The sequence below is a fragment of the Chanodichthys erythropterus genome, chromosome 11, assembly GCF_024489055.1.
Source record: "Chanodichthys erythropterus isolate Z2021 chromosome 11, ASM2448905v1, whole genome shotgun sequence".
Taxonomy (NCBI): Eukaryota; Metazoa; Chordata; class Actinopteri; order Cypriniformes; family Xenocyprididae; genus Chanodichthys; species Chanodichthys erythropterus.
In genome coordinates this window covers 19686504-19706650 of record NC_090231.1, presented here as the reverse complement: position 1 = coordinate 19706650, position 20147 = coordinate 19686504, and the positions used below count along the sequence as shown (strand labels likewise).

The 20147-nt window shown below is 36.8% G+C and overlaps 1 protein-coding gene across 9 annotated transcripts in view; it reads right to left on the bottom strand.

Annotated features, from left to right (window-relative positions):
* Window positions 1-20147, bottom strand: part of brsk2b (BR serine/threonine kinase 2b) — a 162523-nt gene that overhangs the window by 17063 nt on the left and 125313 nt on the right. For 8 of the 9 annotated variants that reach the window (XM_067402007.1, XM_067402005.1, XM_067402006.1 and 5 more), the window contains exons 6-14: window positions 18183-18216; window positions 18019-18087; window positions 12341-12487; window positions 7982-8013; window positions 6284-6448; window positions 5455-5552; window positions 4961-5111; window positions 4292-4360; window positions 2572-2632 (exon numbers count right to left, since the gene is read on the bottom strand). In XM_067402007.1, the coding sequence (XP_067258108.1) occupies window positions 2572-2632; window positions 4292-4360; window positions 4961-5111; window positions 5455-5552; window positions 6284-6448; window positions 7982-8013; window positions 12341-12487; window positions 18019-18087; window positions 18183-18216 (826 nt within the window). The remainder of the gene's footprint in view (window positions 1-2571; window positions 2633-4291; window positions 4361-4960; window positions 5112-5454; window positions 5553-6283; window positions 6449-7981; window positions 8014-12340; window positions 12488-18018; window positions 18088-18182; window positions 18217-20147) is intronic. The other variant, XM_067402002.1, reaches the window with a different exon arrangement.

Sequence of the window (20147 nt, the reverse complement as noted above, 5' to 3'; positions counted from 1 at the left end):
CAGGCATTACGGTGCAGACGCGCACACACACACACCAACACCAAACATGAAAGGATTGTGAACAAGGCACCGGTGATGAGAGGTGAGGGAGGAAATGCAGAAAGAAAGAAAGAAAAAACATGCCATTAGCACAACCAGCCAAGAGGCAACAAGACAGTGGAAATAAAATGTTCCCAAACCAGTGTTCCCAAAACTAATCAAAACCAGCAACAGAAATTAGCAACACAAAGCTCTGGGTTGTTGTCAGGATGAAATTAAAGAAGGTGTTGTCAGCATTGACTAAGCAAGCAGGAAATTTGTGCGATGAGCTTTGCTTTAAAAGGACGCTATTGTCAGAATAACTCATAAATTAAATAGAAATGACATAAAATGTGACAAGCCACAGTATATACTGACTCAATTCAACAATTCGAGTTTTTCAAGACAATAGCGTCACGCTATCGAAATGGCTAGTGAAAATAAGTGCAATTGACCATTAAACAGAGCATAGAGTATAATGCTGCTGCTGGCGGTATGATATGAGGATGCTCTTTGACAGATGGCACTGTATAATAATAATAATAATAATAATAATTGGGTCCGAAATGGGGGGATTGACATAATACGGGCCACTAAAAGTGAAGTGTGTGATTACAATAAGTGCAGGGAAATACTCATCAAGCATACTGTAAAACATTTAAAAGAAATACAATGGTGTGTTAACTGTACCAACTGCAACCCTAGCATGGGCATAAAGAAGCACGAATGCAATAAAATGGATTTTTAAAGCTGTTTCATACTGCTGGGAAGATTCTTCCATGACAAACCTTTAAGTCTGTGTCTGAGCAGTAAAACTAATCTCAGATGAGCTGTATCAATGAGTTCTTCACAGACTAATTCAAATTACTTCCACCAAGCATGTTCTCTGTTTGAGCCATTTTCATCAGTGATAGGGCGACACTGCAGCCATTCACCAATTGTAGAGCATTTCAAACTGCAGAATATTTGATTAGGATCAGAATTGACTTTGGGATGAATCATGTAGAGAATTCCTTGATGTAACTCAAGGACTGCATATTTGGAAGTCTTAGTAGTGGATTTGTAATCGGTTAGCCTCTTTAAACAAATCAACTGTAAAAGCTGGCTACATCCAGAGGCTTCACCATTAGTAAGGAACCAGGGATTTTCAAAGGATTTTAACAAGCCATTAGTGACTCGGGCTTCAAATATTTCAAGGCAACAAGGCTGTGAATTGGGCATAGATTAGCATGATTATGCTAAGCATGGTAGAATGACTGGGCTAGAAGTAGTAAAGGTGGATTGGTAGGGACAGACAGTGACAGTCTTTTTTAACAAAGCTAACAGTATACATAATTAACGCTCCATCATCACTAACAATTATAAGAAATAAATAGTTCACGTTGCATTATGCCAGAGGTCTTCAAGAAGGGTCCTCTTGTTACATGTTTTATAAAATGAAGCGTTTTACTTTAAACCTGGCCTATAATAACATAGGCATATGGTACCATATTAATGTACTCTGTAATGTATATTAATGTATTAATGTACAAAAGTTCGGAGTTGGTAAGATGTCTTAATGTTTTTTTTAAAATCTCGTATGCTCACCAAGGCTGCATTTATTTGATCAAAAATACAGAAAAACAGTAATACCGTGACATTATTACAACTGCTTTCTATTTTAATATATTTTAAAATGTAATTTACTGCTGTGAAGGTAAAGCTGAATTTTCAGCATCATTAATCCAGTCTTCAGTGTCACATGATCCTTCAGAAATCATTCTAATATACTGATTTGGTGCTAAAGAAACATTTCCTATTATTATCAATGTTGAAAACAGTTGTGCTGCTTAATATTTTTGTGGAAACCATGATACAAGCAGTCTACTATGCTTAGCATAATTACTAGATATTTTTTTTTAAAATTGATGAATAGAAAGTTCAAAGGAAGAGCATTTATTTGAAATAGAAATTGAAAAAGTATAAGTCTTTACTGTCATTTTTGATCAATTTAATGCATTTTCTTTGCTGAATTAATTTTTTTTTTTTTTTAAATCTTACTAACCCCAAAATTCTGAACAGTAGTGTGTATATATATATATATATATATATATATATATATATATATATATATATATATATATATATATATATATATATATATATATATATATATATATATTTATTTTTTATTTTTTCCACACCACTGAACCACCTGTTGATGCCTATATTCATGCTGAATGATTGTAGATCAGATGTGTCTTGTGACATGAGTTTCTCATCAATAGATATTCTGTAGATCAGGGGTGTCCAACCCTGCTCCTGGAGGACTACCGTCCTGCAGATTTCAGTTCCAACCCTGCTCCAACACACCTGTCTGTAATTATCAAGCAGCCCTGAACACCATGATTAGCTGGTTCAGGTGAGTTCGATTTGGGTTGGAGCTAAAATCTGCAGGGCGGTACACGCTTGGACACCCCTGCTGTAGATAGATGTCATACCAGCTGGCAATGGACAGCAACACAACCAGACTCTTTGAGTAAAACAAATGATTTAACATAATAAAGGGCTTACCCGTGGACTGCTGAGGGGACTAGTGGACAGACCAGAAGAGGCTCCGCTGATGGACCGAGACCTAAAGTTACACAACATAGATAGTAAAGACATTTCTACCACATGTATAGCACACTGTCGTAACTGTATAGGAGGTTAAGCATGTTGTGTGAGTGAAACATGATTAAATATTTGAGTTTACATTTGGACAGAGACAGCAGTATCACACAAGACCTTTATGTTTCACTATAAACTGCATTTCTGTTAATTATGTGTCAACTTTCTATGCAGGCCTATAGATCTTTTTGTTGATCATGCTATTTTTATATTTTTAAGTTGCAATTAAATTTGAGCAATTTATCATTGCTCATCCTAAGAACGTAAAAGGTCATCACAACCTTTTATGAGGTTCTGTATGAGACTTCCGAATTTCATTGTGTGTTAGATGGTGAGCTTCAGTGGTTCTCCAATAAATGATTGGGATTTAATTGACCGTGGTCACAATGGGTTTTGTCATCAAGGCAAATTGAAACAGTAAATCATCCTTAAAGGCATCAACAACACTCCAGGAAGGATCTGATCCATAAACTGATCAATTGCATTTGCAAATGTTACTTAGATGAGAATTATGCATGGTCTCAAATTGTCTTTGATCATTCAAGTGTAAAAATCACAACACCAAATACACCGCAGCCTGATTCAGTGCAATGCTGATGTTCATTATATGCCTCTTGCATTCAGCTAATTAGCTTAGCCAAACACAGCGTCAGGAAAAGAGCTCTTTATATGTGTAATAAATGGCTATGGAATAAAGTAATTCATGGAAAGAAAGTCCAGGCGCTAGAGGACAGTAATTACGCGAGGAAATAGTTCTACTGTTTAAGCAATGTACAGTATATGTAGTGAATCATTAATATTTTATAAGAGAGAAGCTACAACTTTATTAAGAAAACTACCGCTTGTAAAAATGCTGTATTAAATTGTATAAAAGATGCAGGGGAGCTTTTCCGTTCAATTAAGTCATTACACTTTGAATTGTTAACATGCATAGATGTATTTGATTTATCTCTGTCAGTGAAGAATTCATTTAGTAGTGCCTCATTCAGTGCCCTGATACTCAATGCATTGATTAAAAAAAAAGAAAAGAGTGTCTATAAAGAAATATTCAAGGCCCATTTTGTTATCTGGCAGACTAAACAGTGAATGCAGATGTAGGACAGGACAGTGAAACTCAAGGTTGAAGAAAAATGCCTGAACAGATGAACACAAACAATTGGATAACCTCTGTCTCACACCTACTGTAAGTGCACACATCACTCGAAGAAAAACAAACATCCAGGGTGAAGGCAAGAGAAGCGTGAAGGCAAAACGAGAGCGAGGGGAAGAAATTAACAATTTGGGATCTACCAAGGGACAAAAAATGCCAGACATCAAACGAAACATGAAAGGCAAAATAAGGGAGATAAGATGCTTTTGATGTGTGTGGAGGGAGCCAGAGGGCCGCTGCTTTACCAAAACTGAGAGGCCAAGCCGGCAGGAAAAAACTTTTTTTTTTTACAAGACTTCCCAATATGCAGTCGACCTCCACTTTTTTTTTTTCCCTCTGAAGCAAGCTAAGCTCTTAAGATATCAAATGTCAGTGATAGAAATAAAAGGCCAGTGCTCTCTGTCGCATGTTTTGAGTGTTAAAAACCCCACTGCATCTTTAGAGCAGAAAAGAAAGCATGGCGGTGGTTTGTACCTCTCCTCTTTGCTTTGCAGTATGGGGTTGGCATCTGAGATATCCAAGCTTTTACTGAAAACAGATTTACTACAGTAAGAGAGAGTAAAGTTAGAGTAAATTTACAATAAGTAATAAGTAATCATGGAGTTGAGCCAAAGCATCTACACAGGGAAAGGACATAGGGCTGATGAAATGGATCACAATGAACATGGAAAAAAGTAAAACAAATTTGCAACATAATGTGTCAAAGATACAGAAAAATGAAAAGCACATTAGCAATCCCATTGTTCCCCTTAAAACCAATTTGAGAAGTCAAAATTTCCCATATGGCACATTTAGAATGCTGCTTGACTAGATGAGAAAGTGATTTTCAGAGAATAGCAAAACACTCTGAAATCATTGTTTCCTTTTTCCACAGATTTAGCTGAGCTCATTGATCTCATTTCTTGTACTCTTCATGTGCAATTTAAAAAGCATTTCAAAGCTAGTATGCAGCTTCTGTTAACTGTGAACATTTTTCCAAAGTTTATTTTTGCTTTTATGACACACGTCGTTGTCTTCAAATGTTCCTTTCAAGGCTTCACAAAATGTGACATACTGTACTTTCAGCCTTTCTTACTGTGGCGCTTGCTGCTACGATGGTAGAGTTTTGTAAATAATAGAGGAGCAAGAGATGTGTAGCTGTACCTCTGTCCGTGTTGTGCCATGTCGATGGCGCGTCTCACAGGAACAGGAGAACCGCCCTCTGTCACGCTCAGCACCTCCATAGACTTGCGCTCTGGCCTCCTCTTGTTGTGTCTCGTCAAGAGTGGAGAGTCCACTCGCTTCCTGGGAGGATCTGAGTAGACCAGCATATGATAAATTAAATGATCCCTAACACATGAAAACAGCCCATTAAGCCTATGGCGTTCATAATGGAAAAATCATACAATCGTACAGTATTTTTCATAATGTCTTCAAGTATTTCAACACCAGAAAGATTTTTTTTTCCCCCCAAAAGAAATGAATACTTTTATTCACAAGGATGCATGAAAAAAAAAGTGATAGTAAAGACATTAATAATGTTAAAAAGATTTCTATTTCAAATAAATGCTGTTCTTTTGAACTTTCTATTCATCAAGGAATCTTGAAAAAAATATTAGTTCAAAACAACAACAAAAAATTGACTGAGGTTTTCTTACCAATCTCATTTCTGGGTGGTAGATTCTGATCCTCTTGGCTGGGATATCTCTCCTTACGGTCCAGCAAGAGGAAGTAGATCATCTTTTCCTGGTTATCACTGGAGGTGGAAAGGGCATGGAGGAACAAAATGTGTGTGCTCAAGACAGGTTTCTGATATACAGTAAAATCTGCAGTGCTCCAGAGTAATCCTCAGCTCAAGCTAATTAACATCATTAGTTAAAGAGCAAAGAGTAGCAAGCATCTCAGGCCCAGAGAGCTAAAAGGCATCCTGCAGAGATCACAGGATATCACTTATTTCATTAATGATGCACGAAGACATAAAATATCTGCAAAAAGAGTCTGGGCGAGTTCAAAAAGTCTTGAAATTCTCCCAGCGAGAGCCCTTGTGTTGAATTCTTCTGCCCCAGACCACACAGACGGTAAATATGACCGTCTTTGCTGCAGGCGCCATCTGAATTGTTTAAACGCTGGGCAAGAGAAGAGACAGAGGCTGTGATGTTTTGGAAAGGAACACCCAGGCCAATCTATCAGGGCGTCTAACGAAGTGATCACGCACAGCGGAGCGTGTGGGTGGTAATTGTGCGAGTACGGAAGATGACAGATGAGCAGGAGTGAAAGGACTTCTCTAATAGCCCACAGCCAAGATGCTGTACTGCGTGTTTACTAACCCTAAAGAACAAGGATTTAAAATAATAATAGCCTCACATATGGTCTCCCAAAGCAAACGCACTCAGTCTTGTCTAATCATGGGAAAAAACATTTGGTATCATGGGAAACAACCTGTCTTGGGTGAATGTGAGGTGTTGCGTCGCTTTCTTAGTTACTCACTCGTCTGACAGCAGGTCTTTCATCAGTTTGTTCTTGTCTCGGAAACAGCCTAGCGAGTGCATGCTTTCTAGCACATCTGGGTCGATGTCCTCAGTGGAGGGTAGCGTGCGGATCGCAACTTTCCGTGGCACCGGCTGTTCGGGTTCGGGCTCATTCTTCCCTCCTCTGTGAACAAATACATAGATGTACAGAAGATCAGCACAAGAGAATTGAAATAATCTAGTGTTCTTGTTTCTTTTTCATTATTTGAGCACACATGGTAATCGCCTCAGGCGTGTTCTGGGATCCTTGCTGGTGGTATAAGTCACAAACAGGCCCACATGGACTCTGCGCCCACAGAAAGCTCTGGGGGTTGAAGCGCCCTTCATTCTACAAATGAACCACCTCCCTGCACAGTTGTTTATCAAATATTTTGGCAAATTTGATTAATGCTTTCATATACCAGAGTAGTAGATTCTCAGCTTATATTAAAACATCATCATTAAAAAGACTGATGATTTTCTCCAAAAAATCTGTGGAGGCATTATAAAAAAAGTTTACAGATAATTTCATTATTTTTACGACTCGAAAACAAACTAAAATAACATAAAAATGATCATGAATTTTAGTTTTTGATACATGGCATATTATAAAACTTGAAACCTTCACAACCCAGCTGCATTAAACATGAAAATGCCCCTAGACAGCAATGACAAGACTGTGCTGAGAAATATAATTATTGTTGTTAGACTGAAACTAGAAAAAGTAATTTTAGTACTAGAAAATACTAAAATTAAATTACACTAAAATTAAATTTACACCATTATACAAATAATATATATTTTTTAAAAATCTAAATAATGATAACCCTGGGCCCAGTAAGAAATCATGACTAATACAAAAAGTTGGATACTGGAGGAATTATGTTGAAAAATGAAGCAGTTGAAGATAAAACAAGGTATTGCTTAGGGTGGCACAAACATTGAGTAAAGCCAGTCTGTTTGGCTTAAGGCTCTTCTCTAACACACACACACACACACACACACACACACACACACACACACACACACACACACACACACACACACACACACACACATGTTTGTTTTTGTGAATTGTGGGGACTTTCCATAGACTTCAATGCATTTTACACTGAACAAACTGTACATTCTATCCCCCTACCCTGCCCCTACCCCTAAACCTAACCCTCACAGGAAACTGTGCAAACTTTTACTTTTTCACAAAAACTCATTCTATATGATTTATAAACCCATTTACATTGTGGGGACCGCTGGCTGGTCCCCACGATGTAGGTGAACTCAGGTTTATATTACATCATGGGGACATTTGGTCCCCACAATGTAATATAAACAAAAGCACACACACACACACACACACACACACACACACACACACACACACACACACACACACACACACACACACACACACACACACACACACACACACACACACACACACACACACACACACACACACACACACACACAGCTGTCATGCCATTACTTAAAGAAGCACAGAGCCATCATCTTTGTTATGTTCTCAGTTATTGCAACAAGGACACACACAGACTTACAGGACACATAAACAGTATGTACATGCATAGACACACACACACACACACACACAAAAAAAGCAGACAGACACTGAGCAAAAACAGGCATGTGCCGATAAATAAAAAGTGAAGTTTATACTCACATGTACCATGTGTGCTTCTGTATCTGTTCTAACTGTAAACAGAGAAAAACACATGAGCTAAACCATTATCTAACCATTAACAGAGCCAAACAAAGACAGCAGAGCATGACAATAAAAGAAGTGAATCCATCTCTGAACGTCAGGCAGTTTCCTGCTGGCTGGCTCTAATCTCTCTCTTGTGTCGCATCCTCTGATCTCTCCAGGTTTAAGTGTGGAAGCTACAAAGACATGTACATTTCAGCAGCCAGCTAATTAAAGCTGTGGACCGCAGAACAAAAACAACAGCCATAACAGCAGCAGCCCATGAGAGTGAATGGTTGTTCTGGCTGTGCATGTAATACCAACAGGAATGACTTTAAGATTAACTGAAAGCAACAGAATATGTGACTGCTGTGTATTCATTTACGAGCTATAAACATTCAGCACTTGACCTGATTCAGAGACTGCAAAGAACGACACACTGAACTGGAACATTCAAACTAAATATTTTCTGGTTTACTTTTATATGGCTGAGGGGCAAATTCACTGGAGAGTTGTGGGACTATCACCTGTATCACCTAGTCACCTGTAATCCAGTTTTCAGTGCTCCTTTAATTGTAATTTAGGCATATTTTTCACAAAGGTTTGTGCGATTTGCATACCGTAATTAATGAATTGCAGAAAGCAGGCGCAAATGCAATTTCATTTAAACCATTTTGGCTCCAAACCAGGGGACCTGGGTCCACTAGGGGGCCTCAGCAAACTTCCAATAGGGTCTCAAGATGACAGAAATTGATTTAAAATAAGAAAAAAATTAGCATGCAAATAAGTGATTTACAAACCCGATTCCAAAAAAGTTGGGACACTGTACAAATGAATAAATATGTGAATAAAAAAGGAATGCAATAATTTATAAATCTCATAAACTTATATTTTATTCACAATAGAATATAGATAACATATCAAATGTTGAAAGTGAGACATTTTGAAATGTCATGCCAAATATTGGCTCATTTTTGATTTCATGAGATCTACACATTCCAAAAAAGTTGGGACAGGTAGCAATAAGAGGCCGGAAAAGTTAAATGTACATATAAGGAACAGCTGGAGGACCAATTTGCAACTTATTAGGTCATTTGGCAACATGATTGGGTATAAAAAGAGCCTCTCAGAGTGGCAGTGTCTCTCAGAAGTCAAGATGGGCAGAGGATCACCAATTCCCCCAATGCTGTGGCGAAAAATAGTGGCGCAATATCAGAAAGGGGTTTCTCAGAGAAAAAAAGAGTTTGAAGTTATCATCATCTACAGTGCATAATATCATCCAAAGATTCAGAGAATCTGGAACAATCTCTGTGTGTAAGGATCAAGGATCTCTGGGCCAAGGCTCATTTAAAATGGACTGTGGCAAAGTGGAAAACTGTTCTGTGGTCAGACGAATCAGAATTTGAAGTTCTTTTTGGAAAACTGGGACGCCATGTCATCCAGACTAAAGAGGACAAGGACAACCCAAGTTTTTATCAGTGCTCAGTTCAGAAGCCTGCATCTCTGATGGTATGAGGTTGCATGAGTGCGTGTTGCATGGGCAGCTTACACATCTGGAAAGGCACCATCAATGCTGAAAGGTATATCCAAGTTCTAGAACAACATATGCTCCCATCCAGACGTCATCTCTTTCAGAGAAGACCTTGCATTTTTCAATATGACAATGCCAGACCACATACTGCATCAATTACAACATCATGGCTGCGTAGAAGAAGGATCCGGGTACTGAAATGGCCAGCCTGCAGTTCAGATCTTTCACCCATAGAAAACATTTGGCGCATCATAAAGAGGAAGGTGCGACAAAGAAGACCTAAGACAGTTGAGCAACTAAAAGCCTGTATTAGACAAGAATGGGACAACATTCCTATTCCTAAACTTGAGCAACTTGTCCCAACTTTTTTGAGATGTGTTGATGCCATGAAATTTAAAATCAACTTTTTTTTCCCTTAAAATGATACATTTTTCTCAGTTTAAACATTTGATATGTCATCTATGTTGTATTCTGAATAAAATATTGAAATTTGAAACTTCCACATCATTGCATTCTGTTTTTATTCACAATCAGACAGTGTCCCAACTTTTTTGGAATTGGGTTTGTATTTGAAAATGATCGACTTATATATATGTCTTATTTTAATTGACCCCCTCAACTGCTTTTTGTCTTTGAAGAACCAGGGTTCCCACAATCTTGGAAGATTCATCTTTAAAGTGTGATTTCTAGACATGGAAAAGGTCATGTCAGTTCATAAAATAATCTTAAAACTATTGGCATTTTTTTTTTCTAGTTATGTCAAGCTAATATATTATATAGTATATATTAGCTTGAAAGAAATATTTATTGTGTACAATTGTACAAAATATTTGTGCACAATATATTTTTTTCAGGATTCTTTGATGAATAGAAAGTTCAAAAGAACATCATTTATTTTGTAAAATTATGAATGTCTTTATTGTCACTTTTGATCGACTGAATGCATCCTTGCTGAATAAAAGTATTAATTAATTATTTAATTTCTTTAAAAAAATAAAAAAATAAATTAAAATTCTTACTGACCCCAAACTTTTGAATGGTAGTGTATAATGTTACAAAAGCTTTGTATTTCAGATAAATGCTGTTCTTTTGAACTTTCTATTCATCAAGGAATCCTGAAAAACATTGATAATAATCATAAATGTTTCTTGAGCAGCAAATCAGCATATTAGAATGATTTCTGAAGGATCATGTGACACTGAAGACTGGAGTAATGATGCTGAAAATGCAGAATTGCCATCACAGGAATAAATTACTTCGTAAAATATATTCAAACAGAAAACAGTTATTTTAAATTGTAATAATATTTCACAACATTACTGTTTTAAATTAAATAAATGCAGCCTTAATGAGCAGACGAAACTTCTTTTAAAAACATTAAAACTCTTACCATTTCCAGACTTTTGACTGGTACTGTATATTAGACAGAAACTGAGTAAACATATTTTTAAATATCTTTATCCAGTAAATAATAATGACTAGAAACGTCATGTAAATGAAAAAGGTTAAAAAGTGTGGGAATCCTGAAAAAAGTCAGCTCTTAAAACTTCTGACACTTAAATTATTAAGAAAATGTTTTTATTTTAATTATAATTATTTTATTATCTTATCTATGGAGACTCCTAGTTTATGTATAACCCCCCCAACCCCCCCCCCCCCCCAAAAAAAAAAAAAAAAACTAAGATAAATATTTGTCATTAGAGCATATGTACTTACAAAAAACCTATACACTTAGCTATATTTGTGCCACAGCACTGATTTAAAAGATTATTTTTTGTATTTTCTGTCAACGATGGCAGCAGTAATTCATCAAACGATGATGAAACTTGCAATCTGAATTGCAAATTGCATTTAGCACAGATTTTGTGCTTTAAATTCCTTTATAGAATCAGGTGCTACAACAACGCAGACAGTATGTGCAGATAAAGGGTGCCATTACTCTTTATTCATTATTATGAACTCCCCATTGAATGTGTGCTGACATGACAGCGTTCAAGAAACAATAATGATACATTGTCCACATTTCTGTAAAACTGTACTACTTTTAGTACTCAGCAATACTCTATTGGATTGTTTTAACTGGATCTATAAGATAATATTTCAAACTGGCAATAAGACAGTATCAACTTCCTTCCCACTCTGGAATCATACAAAAGATCTCTTTATATAACTGACAAACCACACAGGAAATGGGCTATGTTTGGATCCTTCCTAGGAGAGCACTATTGTTTTCAATCACTGAGAGATGTGGGCAGTGAAGACAGCTATCTGTTTTCTCTGGAAAGCAAAGAAGGAAACTGGAACATTTCAAAGGGCTGGTTAGGACAAGCTTATAAACCTCTTGTCACTCTAGCATGTTAAAGGGAAAAGGGGGGCTGCTCCGAAGCAGAACAATGAAAACAGTAGCTAAGGGAGAAAAGCAGAGAGACTAGGAGACCATGAAAGAGAGAAAGAAAGAAAGAGATAGACAGAAGCGCAGACACGCAAGCGTTTTGAAGCTAATGTGTGAGATCTGGACAGACAGGATGGCTGAATTAGTTCTGCAGTGTGTTGACCTGAAGTGACAGCTCAAAAGCAGAAGAGTTCTCAGACTCATAACACTTATTTAAGACAAATCAGCTTAATATACTGTAAATGTCTGTAGAACTGAACAGCCAACCAGCATGTTTAGACAGTGTAGTGCACATGTAAGCTGTCACCACCTATGATTCCACAGGTCACATGAGCTATTTAAGAGAAATCTGTTTTAGAAACTTTTATCAGGTTTTAGAAGGTTTGAACATTGATGAAATTGTCAAAAATCTGACCGTGAGACGTTTGGTGGCGTCCACCTCGATCATCCCCCTCAGGAGGTTCTGGCAGTCTGGAGGAATGAAATGGGGCATGTGAAAGACCCCGAGCTTCACTTTCTCCAGCAAGTTCCTCAGGTTGTCATCGTCGAATGGCAAAGCACCCTGACAGACAGAAATATAGTAGATGTCAGAACTATAGCACTCATAATTAGTGAGAGGGGACAAAATCCCCCCAATATTAATGTCAACCAATATGTATTTTTCAATGGTTGATACTTAAAGGTGCCCTAGAATTGGCATAGTTAAATAACAAGAGTTCAGTACATGGAAATGACATACAGTGAGTCTCAAACTCCATTGTTTCCTCCTTCTTATATAAATCTCATTTGTTTAAAAGACCTCTGAAGGCGAATCTCAACATAACACCGACTGTTACGTAACAGTCAGGATCATTAATATGTACGCCCCCAATATTTGCATATGCCAGCTCATGTTCAAGCATTAGACAAGGGCAGCCAGTATTAATGTCTGGATGTGCACAGCTGAATTATCAGACTAGGTAAGCAAGCAAGGACAACAGCGAAAAATGGCAGATGGAGCGATAATAACTGACATGATCCATGATATCATGATATTTTTAGTGATATTTGTAAATTGTCTTTCTAAATGTTTTGTTAGCATGTTGCTAATGTACTGTTAAATGTGGTTAAAGTTACCATAATTTCTTACTGTATTCAGGGAGACAAGACTGTCGTTATTTTCATTTTTTAAACACTTGCAGTCTGTATAATTTATAAACACAACTTCATTCTTTATAAATCTCTCCAATAGTGTGTAATGTTAGCTTTAGCCACGGAACACCATCAAACTCATTCAGAATCAAATGTAAACATCCAAATAAATACCATACTTACGCGATTAGACATGCTGCATGATGAACACTTTGTAAAGAACAATTTTGAGGGGTTATATTAGCTGTGTGAACTTTGTTTATGCTGTTGAAGGCAAGTGTGAGCTCCATGGGCGGGGAGCGTGACCATTTAAAGGGGACGCAGCCTAAATCGGCTCATATTTAATGATGCCCCAAAATAGGCAGTTAAAAAAAATTAATAAAAAAAAAATCTATGGGGTATTTTGAGCTGAAACTTCACAGACACATTCAGGGGAAACCTTAGACTTATATTACTTATATCTTTTATAAAGACGTTCTATGACACCTTTAAATTACTTTTGGTACCCCCAAACATAAAAATTTGAATCGTGTTTTGGGTCAGTATGTTTTTTTTTTTTAGTTTTATTTTAGTTTTTCTGTTTTGGCATATCTTTGATGCCTCTCACCACGGCTGCATTTATTTGATCAAATATATAAGAAAAACAGTAATACTGTGAAATACTATTACAATTAAAAATAACTTTTCTATTTGAATATATTTTAAAATGCAATTTATTCCTGTATTTACTTTAGTCTTCAGTGTCACATGATCCTTCAGAAATAACAAACATTTCTTATTATTATCATCAATCAATACTGAAAACAGTTGTGCTGGCTAATATTTCTGTTTAAATCGTGATGATTTTTTTTAAGATTCTTTGATGAATAAAGTTGAAAAAAAACAGCATTTATTTGAAATATATAATAATATATTTTTTGTAGCAATATAAACATTTGTACAGTCAATTTTGATCAATTTAATGCATCCTTGCTAAATAGGTATTAATTCCTTACAAAAATATTACTGACCCCAGACTTTTGAACATTAAAAAACACTAGAAAACTACAAAAATAAACATTTGAATTGTTTTTTTTTTGTTGTTTTTTTTTCATGTTTCCTCTTCAGATTTTGGAATTACAGAGGGGCACAGCCATATATCTTAAAAAAATAGTGGTAAAATTGAAGAAATATAAGTGATGAATGCTTTGACTCTATAATTTAGAGAACTTCATAAAGCATATCTACACAGGAAGTAGGACACAAAATAAATAAAGAAAAGGCTGGCATAGTGAGATGACTGTGCTTTGATAATTAGCTTTGTTTTGTGCCAGATACACTTCATCATTTTCACATCAGAGAGACCCATCAGGGCCCCTGACATTACTGAGATATCAGCGCTTGATAAATGACACAGAAAATTCACAAGCATGACTGACGACAGGGCCACGTAAAAAGATGATATAATCAAGCAAAAATGAGCAAAGTAGAGAGAAGATAAATAAAAAAGAATGCAGATGATATCTCTAATGAAAGGTCTTTGAGCACTGAAAGATCAAAGAACAGGTTCGTGGGATATGCAGGAATAATTTGATTGAAGAGGAAGAGCACACAAACACAATAGAGAACAGGGAATCAATTGGCTTTCCAATTTCGCTGGGGGAAACTGTTCTGTTGGGATGGGATTGTGTTGGGCTCTTGGTCTTGAACAGTAATTATACTCGGACCAGCTTGATTATCCAGTATCAAAACAGGCCGTCTGCGTTCAGAGAATCAGAAGAGTTGTCTGGTTTGAGAACGATTTAATTATAAGCTAGTGCCATTTGTCTCAGAAATTTGATATTGGAAAAGTGAAACAAGCATGGATCAGAAAGTTGTAAAGTTGATACACAGCTTTGTGTTACCATACGTGTCCACTGGCACAGAGCTAAGCAGAGATGAGCAGGCATTTTCAGATACTAGAGCTGAGCAGCAGGCTTGCATGGCGGATTGTGGGATTGACAGCGGTGCCGAGTAACAGCAGATTCACACATACTCATTTGCAGTGGGTATGCGGTACGTATTGTAGTACGTATGCAGTGCAGAAGCAGCACAGGCTCATTGTGCTTTCAAATATGACACGTTTGCAGTGCGCAACTGATCGGCAGCTGTATACCACCATGTTATTGTTACTAAAAATGTTGTTTCAGCATTGTGATTCTCATTTTTTTCACAGACTGTTATATAATCTTTCATAGACGTATTCATGTTTAAACGCACTAAATTTAAACATAGTTTTCAATATGTATTATTTCTATATAGATATATATTTAGTTGCTCAAGCAAGTGGCAAAACATTTAAATATGTACATTTTAAACAGCCGACTCTCATGACTTTTCATTTGCATTTAAATCTTTATACAAGAAATCCTGCGGGTCATAAAGAACCTTTTTTCCCACCTCCACAAAGAGACGAGATCCATTCATTGTTCCCTTGCTTATCTAAATATGATGTAAGGTGTAATTTTCCCTGCTTTACCCAGGGCAAAAAGCCTTATGTTGACTGTGAAACACAGTAGAATTTAATTATATACATTTATGGTGAAATTATTACATTTTCATGTTATTTTTATGTGAACAATGTGCTACTTTACAGTGTGTCACTTTAATTCAGTGCAAACGGCACAGCAAAAATAGACTGGGAAATGGAAATGATTGCTGCACTGACGCATACGCACGACTCCTGGAACGCATTGCCAGACCGCATTCGTGTGCAGCGTGAATGTACTGACCTGTTAACATGAGCACGGAAAAAATATGCACCACATACGCACTGCGAACGAAGTATGTGTGAACCTAGCATAAGCAGTGAGAATGTCAAAATGTTAAGGAATGATTAACTTGCAAATATGAGGCAAAAAAATGTAGAATGGCATCCAATCACTTTGAGGTGAAATGACACATAGCAGTTAAAAATCAACTGATAGTGTTTTCGGTGGATTCAGTTCACATACTTGCACGTTACTGAGTATATTCAGTAATGTATTCATACACCTTCATTTTTTTCAGATTTTGTTGTTGCTACAGTGAGTGAGTGACGTGACATGTGACCAAGTATGATGTCCCATATTTGGAATTTGTGCTCTGCATTTCACCCATTCAAGTGCACACACACAGCAGAGTAGTGAACGCGCACACACACACACACACACACACACACACACACACACACACACACACACACACACACACACACACAGTGAACACACACCCGGAGCAGTGGGCAGCTGTTTTTGCTGAAGCCCAGGGAGCTCTAGAAAGAGTCCTGCCTTACTCAAGGGCACCTCAGTTGTGGGTAATGAGAGTGGATTTATTCACTCCCCCCACCTCAGTTGTGTAGTTTAACCTACCTTATGTTAAACTACTTTAAATTACTTTTTTCACATCAATCTACACTCCATAAATCATAATGGCAAAGCAAAAAACTGATTTGTGACTTTATTAAAAATGTATTAAAAAAGGAAAAACTGAAATAAGCACATTGCATAAGTATTCAAACCCTTAACTCACTACTTAGTTGAAGCACCTGTTTGAGTATTAAGCAACATGCTTTACACATCTGCATTTGGCGATTTTCTGCCATTCTTCACCTCAGATCCTCTCAAGCTCTGTCAGGTTGGATGAGGACAGTCGGTGGACAGACATTTTCTGGTTTCTCCAGAGATGTTCAATTGGGTTCAAGCACAGGCTGCCCATTCAGTTCATTCAACATCCAGCTGTCCATAAGCCACTCTTGCGTTATCTTAGTTGTGTGCTTGGGGTCATTATCCAGTTGAAAGGTGAAACTTCTGCCCAATCCGAGGTTCTGAATGCTCCGGAGTCTGGACTAGGTTTTCTTTAAGGTAATCTCTATATTTTCTTCTCCATTGATAGTTCAGTTGGGCCAAGAGGCCAGCTCTAGGTTGTTCCAAACTTCATGCATTTAGGATTATGGAGGCTACATGCTTCTATGAACCATTCTTGACACAATCCTGTCTCTGAGCTCTACAGGCAGTTCTTTTGACCTCATGGCTTGGTTTTTGCTCTGATATGCATTTTCAGCTGATTTATTGAGAGGCGTGTGCCTTTCCAAATCATACCCATTCAATTGAATTTGCCACAGGTTAACGCCACTTGAAGATTAGTAACACCTAAATGCAAAATTGGAATGCTCCTGATTAACATATAATCATGGAGAAAAAAAAAAAAAAAAAAAAATCAACAATAAGAAATGTTTCTTGAGCACCAGCATAAAATGCTTTCTAAAGGATTATGTGACACTGAAGACTGGAGTATTCATGCTGAAAATTCAGCTTTGCCATCACAGGAATAAATTATATTTTATAATTTAGTAAGAAATAAATCTTAAATTTTAAATTAGAATAATTTTTCACAATATTACTGTTTTTACTGTACTTTGATAAATAAAATGCAGCCTTGGTGAGCATAAAAGACTTCTTTCAAAAACATTAAAAAACCTTGCCAACCCCAAAAAGAGATTTTTAAAGCTTTGACAAAAGCACACCACTCAAATTATAGTTTAATCCCCTCCTCCAAGATCTTGAAATCTTTTACAGTCTAAGTAAGGAAGAGTAAGAAGATAAAAGTAGATTCATGAAACACTCAGCATGATGAATAAAAAAGAGCTGATCTCACTTATGTCTGATATAAAGATGATTCACCAGCTGGACTGGGAAACCATAGTGGAGCTTTGGTGTTGTCAATCTTTTGAGCTCTTACTACAAAGCTGGTATAACACCTTGATACTCTTAAAATCCAACTCTTGCTTAGCTGATTAGCCAGCATTGAAATATCTTTGTCTGGATTCTCCACTTGCACAGGGGAATTCTTTTTTCCATTGCATGCTGCTGAGAGGCTCAAATTTGTCATAAGGGCAGGGGGCTACATTACAGCAAAATTATGAGACATAAAATGAAGTCTCTGACACAAAAAGCTTTCACTCACCACCAAAAGTGCAAAGAGAATGACTCCACAGCTCCATACATCAGCTTTCCTGCCATCATATTTCTCCCCCTGTCAGAGAGAGAGAAAGAGAGAAGTTAAAGTGGAAAGAAAGAGATTCAGAGGAAGCCCAATTATGAGAGATGCCACTGAGAGCACGCACTTACCCTTATAACCTCTGGACAGGCATAGTGAGGGGATCTGAAAGAAAACAGAACAATATGTCATCCTCACCCAACCTTGGCAAAAACACCCATTAGAGGACTTATACATTGAGGAAACAAGCAGTACAGTAATGCAGTAATAACTCCTTGTGATTTGCATGAGGAACTTCACACCATCCTTTCTGACAAACAGCCCTATGTCTAACCACCCTATACATGCTGTTGTCAAATGATCCAATAATATAACATTATATTGTAATAACTTTCTGCTGGGAGTGTAAAACAGGCATGTAATCATTTGAATTGTGTAATGCATTTAAACGGCATCGCACATCATCAGAAGCAGTTCACAATTTTTCAACACATCTCTATAAATGCCTGATTCTTCATTGCAGGTGTCATATACCATTATGCAGCCTGTGTTACATTAATGTAATGTTTTTGTTTCTCTGCTTACTGCTAACTGTAAGATAAAGCTATTATTGCCATTTCCCACACCAAATTGCAAGGTTTTTATACTAAATTTAGTGTTAATGCTCTCACTCAGCAATTTCAATTTGCTTCTGTGCCCATTTTACACATAGCTGGTGCCTCATTTATTCTGGGTGAAAAGAAATATAAGCTATTACTATCAAAATAATGTGATGAAACATAGTATTATAGTTTCTGTGAATATGTCATAGATGCATTTGTTTTGCACAGTTATTTTTCACACACTGACTGCGCCATTATAAAATAACACTATACAATAAAGTTAAATTTTATAAAAATAAACAACATGTTTACAGCATTTATTAATCTAGGTCAATGTTCATTTATAAATACACTATTGTTCATTGTTAATTCATGTTTATCCATAGTACACAAACTAAACTGCCAAGTTAAGGCCATCTGTGCCTTATCAAAACTCAGTATAAAGACATAAAGCCATATAAAAGGTAAACTAAATTATGCCTGCTCCGACCCACCGTAGCTCTTAGTATCAGAGTATACAGTTATAATTGCTGTGTAAATGCATTAATGCTATCTCTGAGCAGCATTAAACATTCTGCGTAAAACTAATGCCACTTCTGAAGCGCTTCTTGGCCACCTTTCAGTGTAAATTTGGCATTATTTATACAATTTCAATGTTAAAAATGCCTTTGTACATGTTTAAATTAACATTAACCTACATTAATAAATGATGTTGTTTAGTGGTAGTTCATGATACCTAATGCATTAACTAATATGAACTGAAACTTGTAAAGTGTTGCCAAAAAATCAACTCCATATTTAGCAATAGTATTTTTGCTTTACCCTTTAAAAACAGATCCCCTGTGACAGGGCATTTAGTTAATTACTATGACCTTACAATGCTACTTCCTAACAGTCAAAAAGTTCAGAAGACCACATTAAGAAACTCATGTGATGCACTATAAACAGATACTCTCTGCCTCATTATCTTGCAAACAAATCCACAATAACAGTTCCAGCATGATTTTTTTTCCCCCTGCAGAAGCCTGATGTGTGTCATGGATATCCCCTATGATAGGAACATGAGGGAGGATTGATATGGCAAATCAGAGAAGCCACGGGGGTGATTAAGCTGTTGTGAAAAGACCCTGATGGAGAGAACTTACTCATTTAGACCAAGATGTGGATCATAATTTTCGAAGATATTTTGTTATTCCTAAAGCGCTGTTTGTCTGACTTGAGCGAAGCTGGTTAAGGATTCAAATACACTGAAACTGACTCTATTTTTCTTATTAAATTACCATGGCTTTTACTCTGAGCTTATCTGACTTTGTGCTAGTTAGTTAGTGCTGGTTATGCCTCAGAGAACAAGAAGCGGCAAAGAAAAGTTTCTTTGATGTTATTATCAAAACTTGCAAGCTTAGGGGTCCCGGAGTAATGGTCCAAATATGACCAGTGGTACTAGGGAATTTAGCACTGTATTTTGGGTAATCTAGTTTCACTTGAATGAAGGTT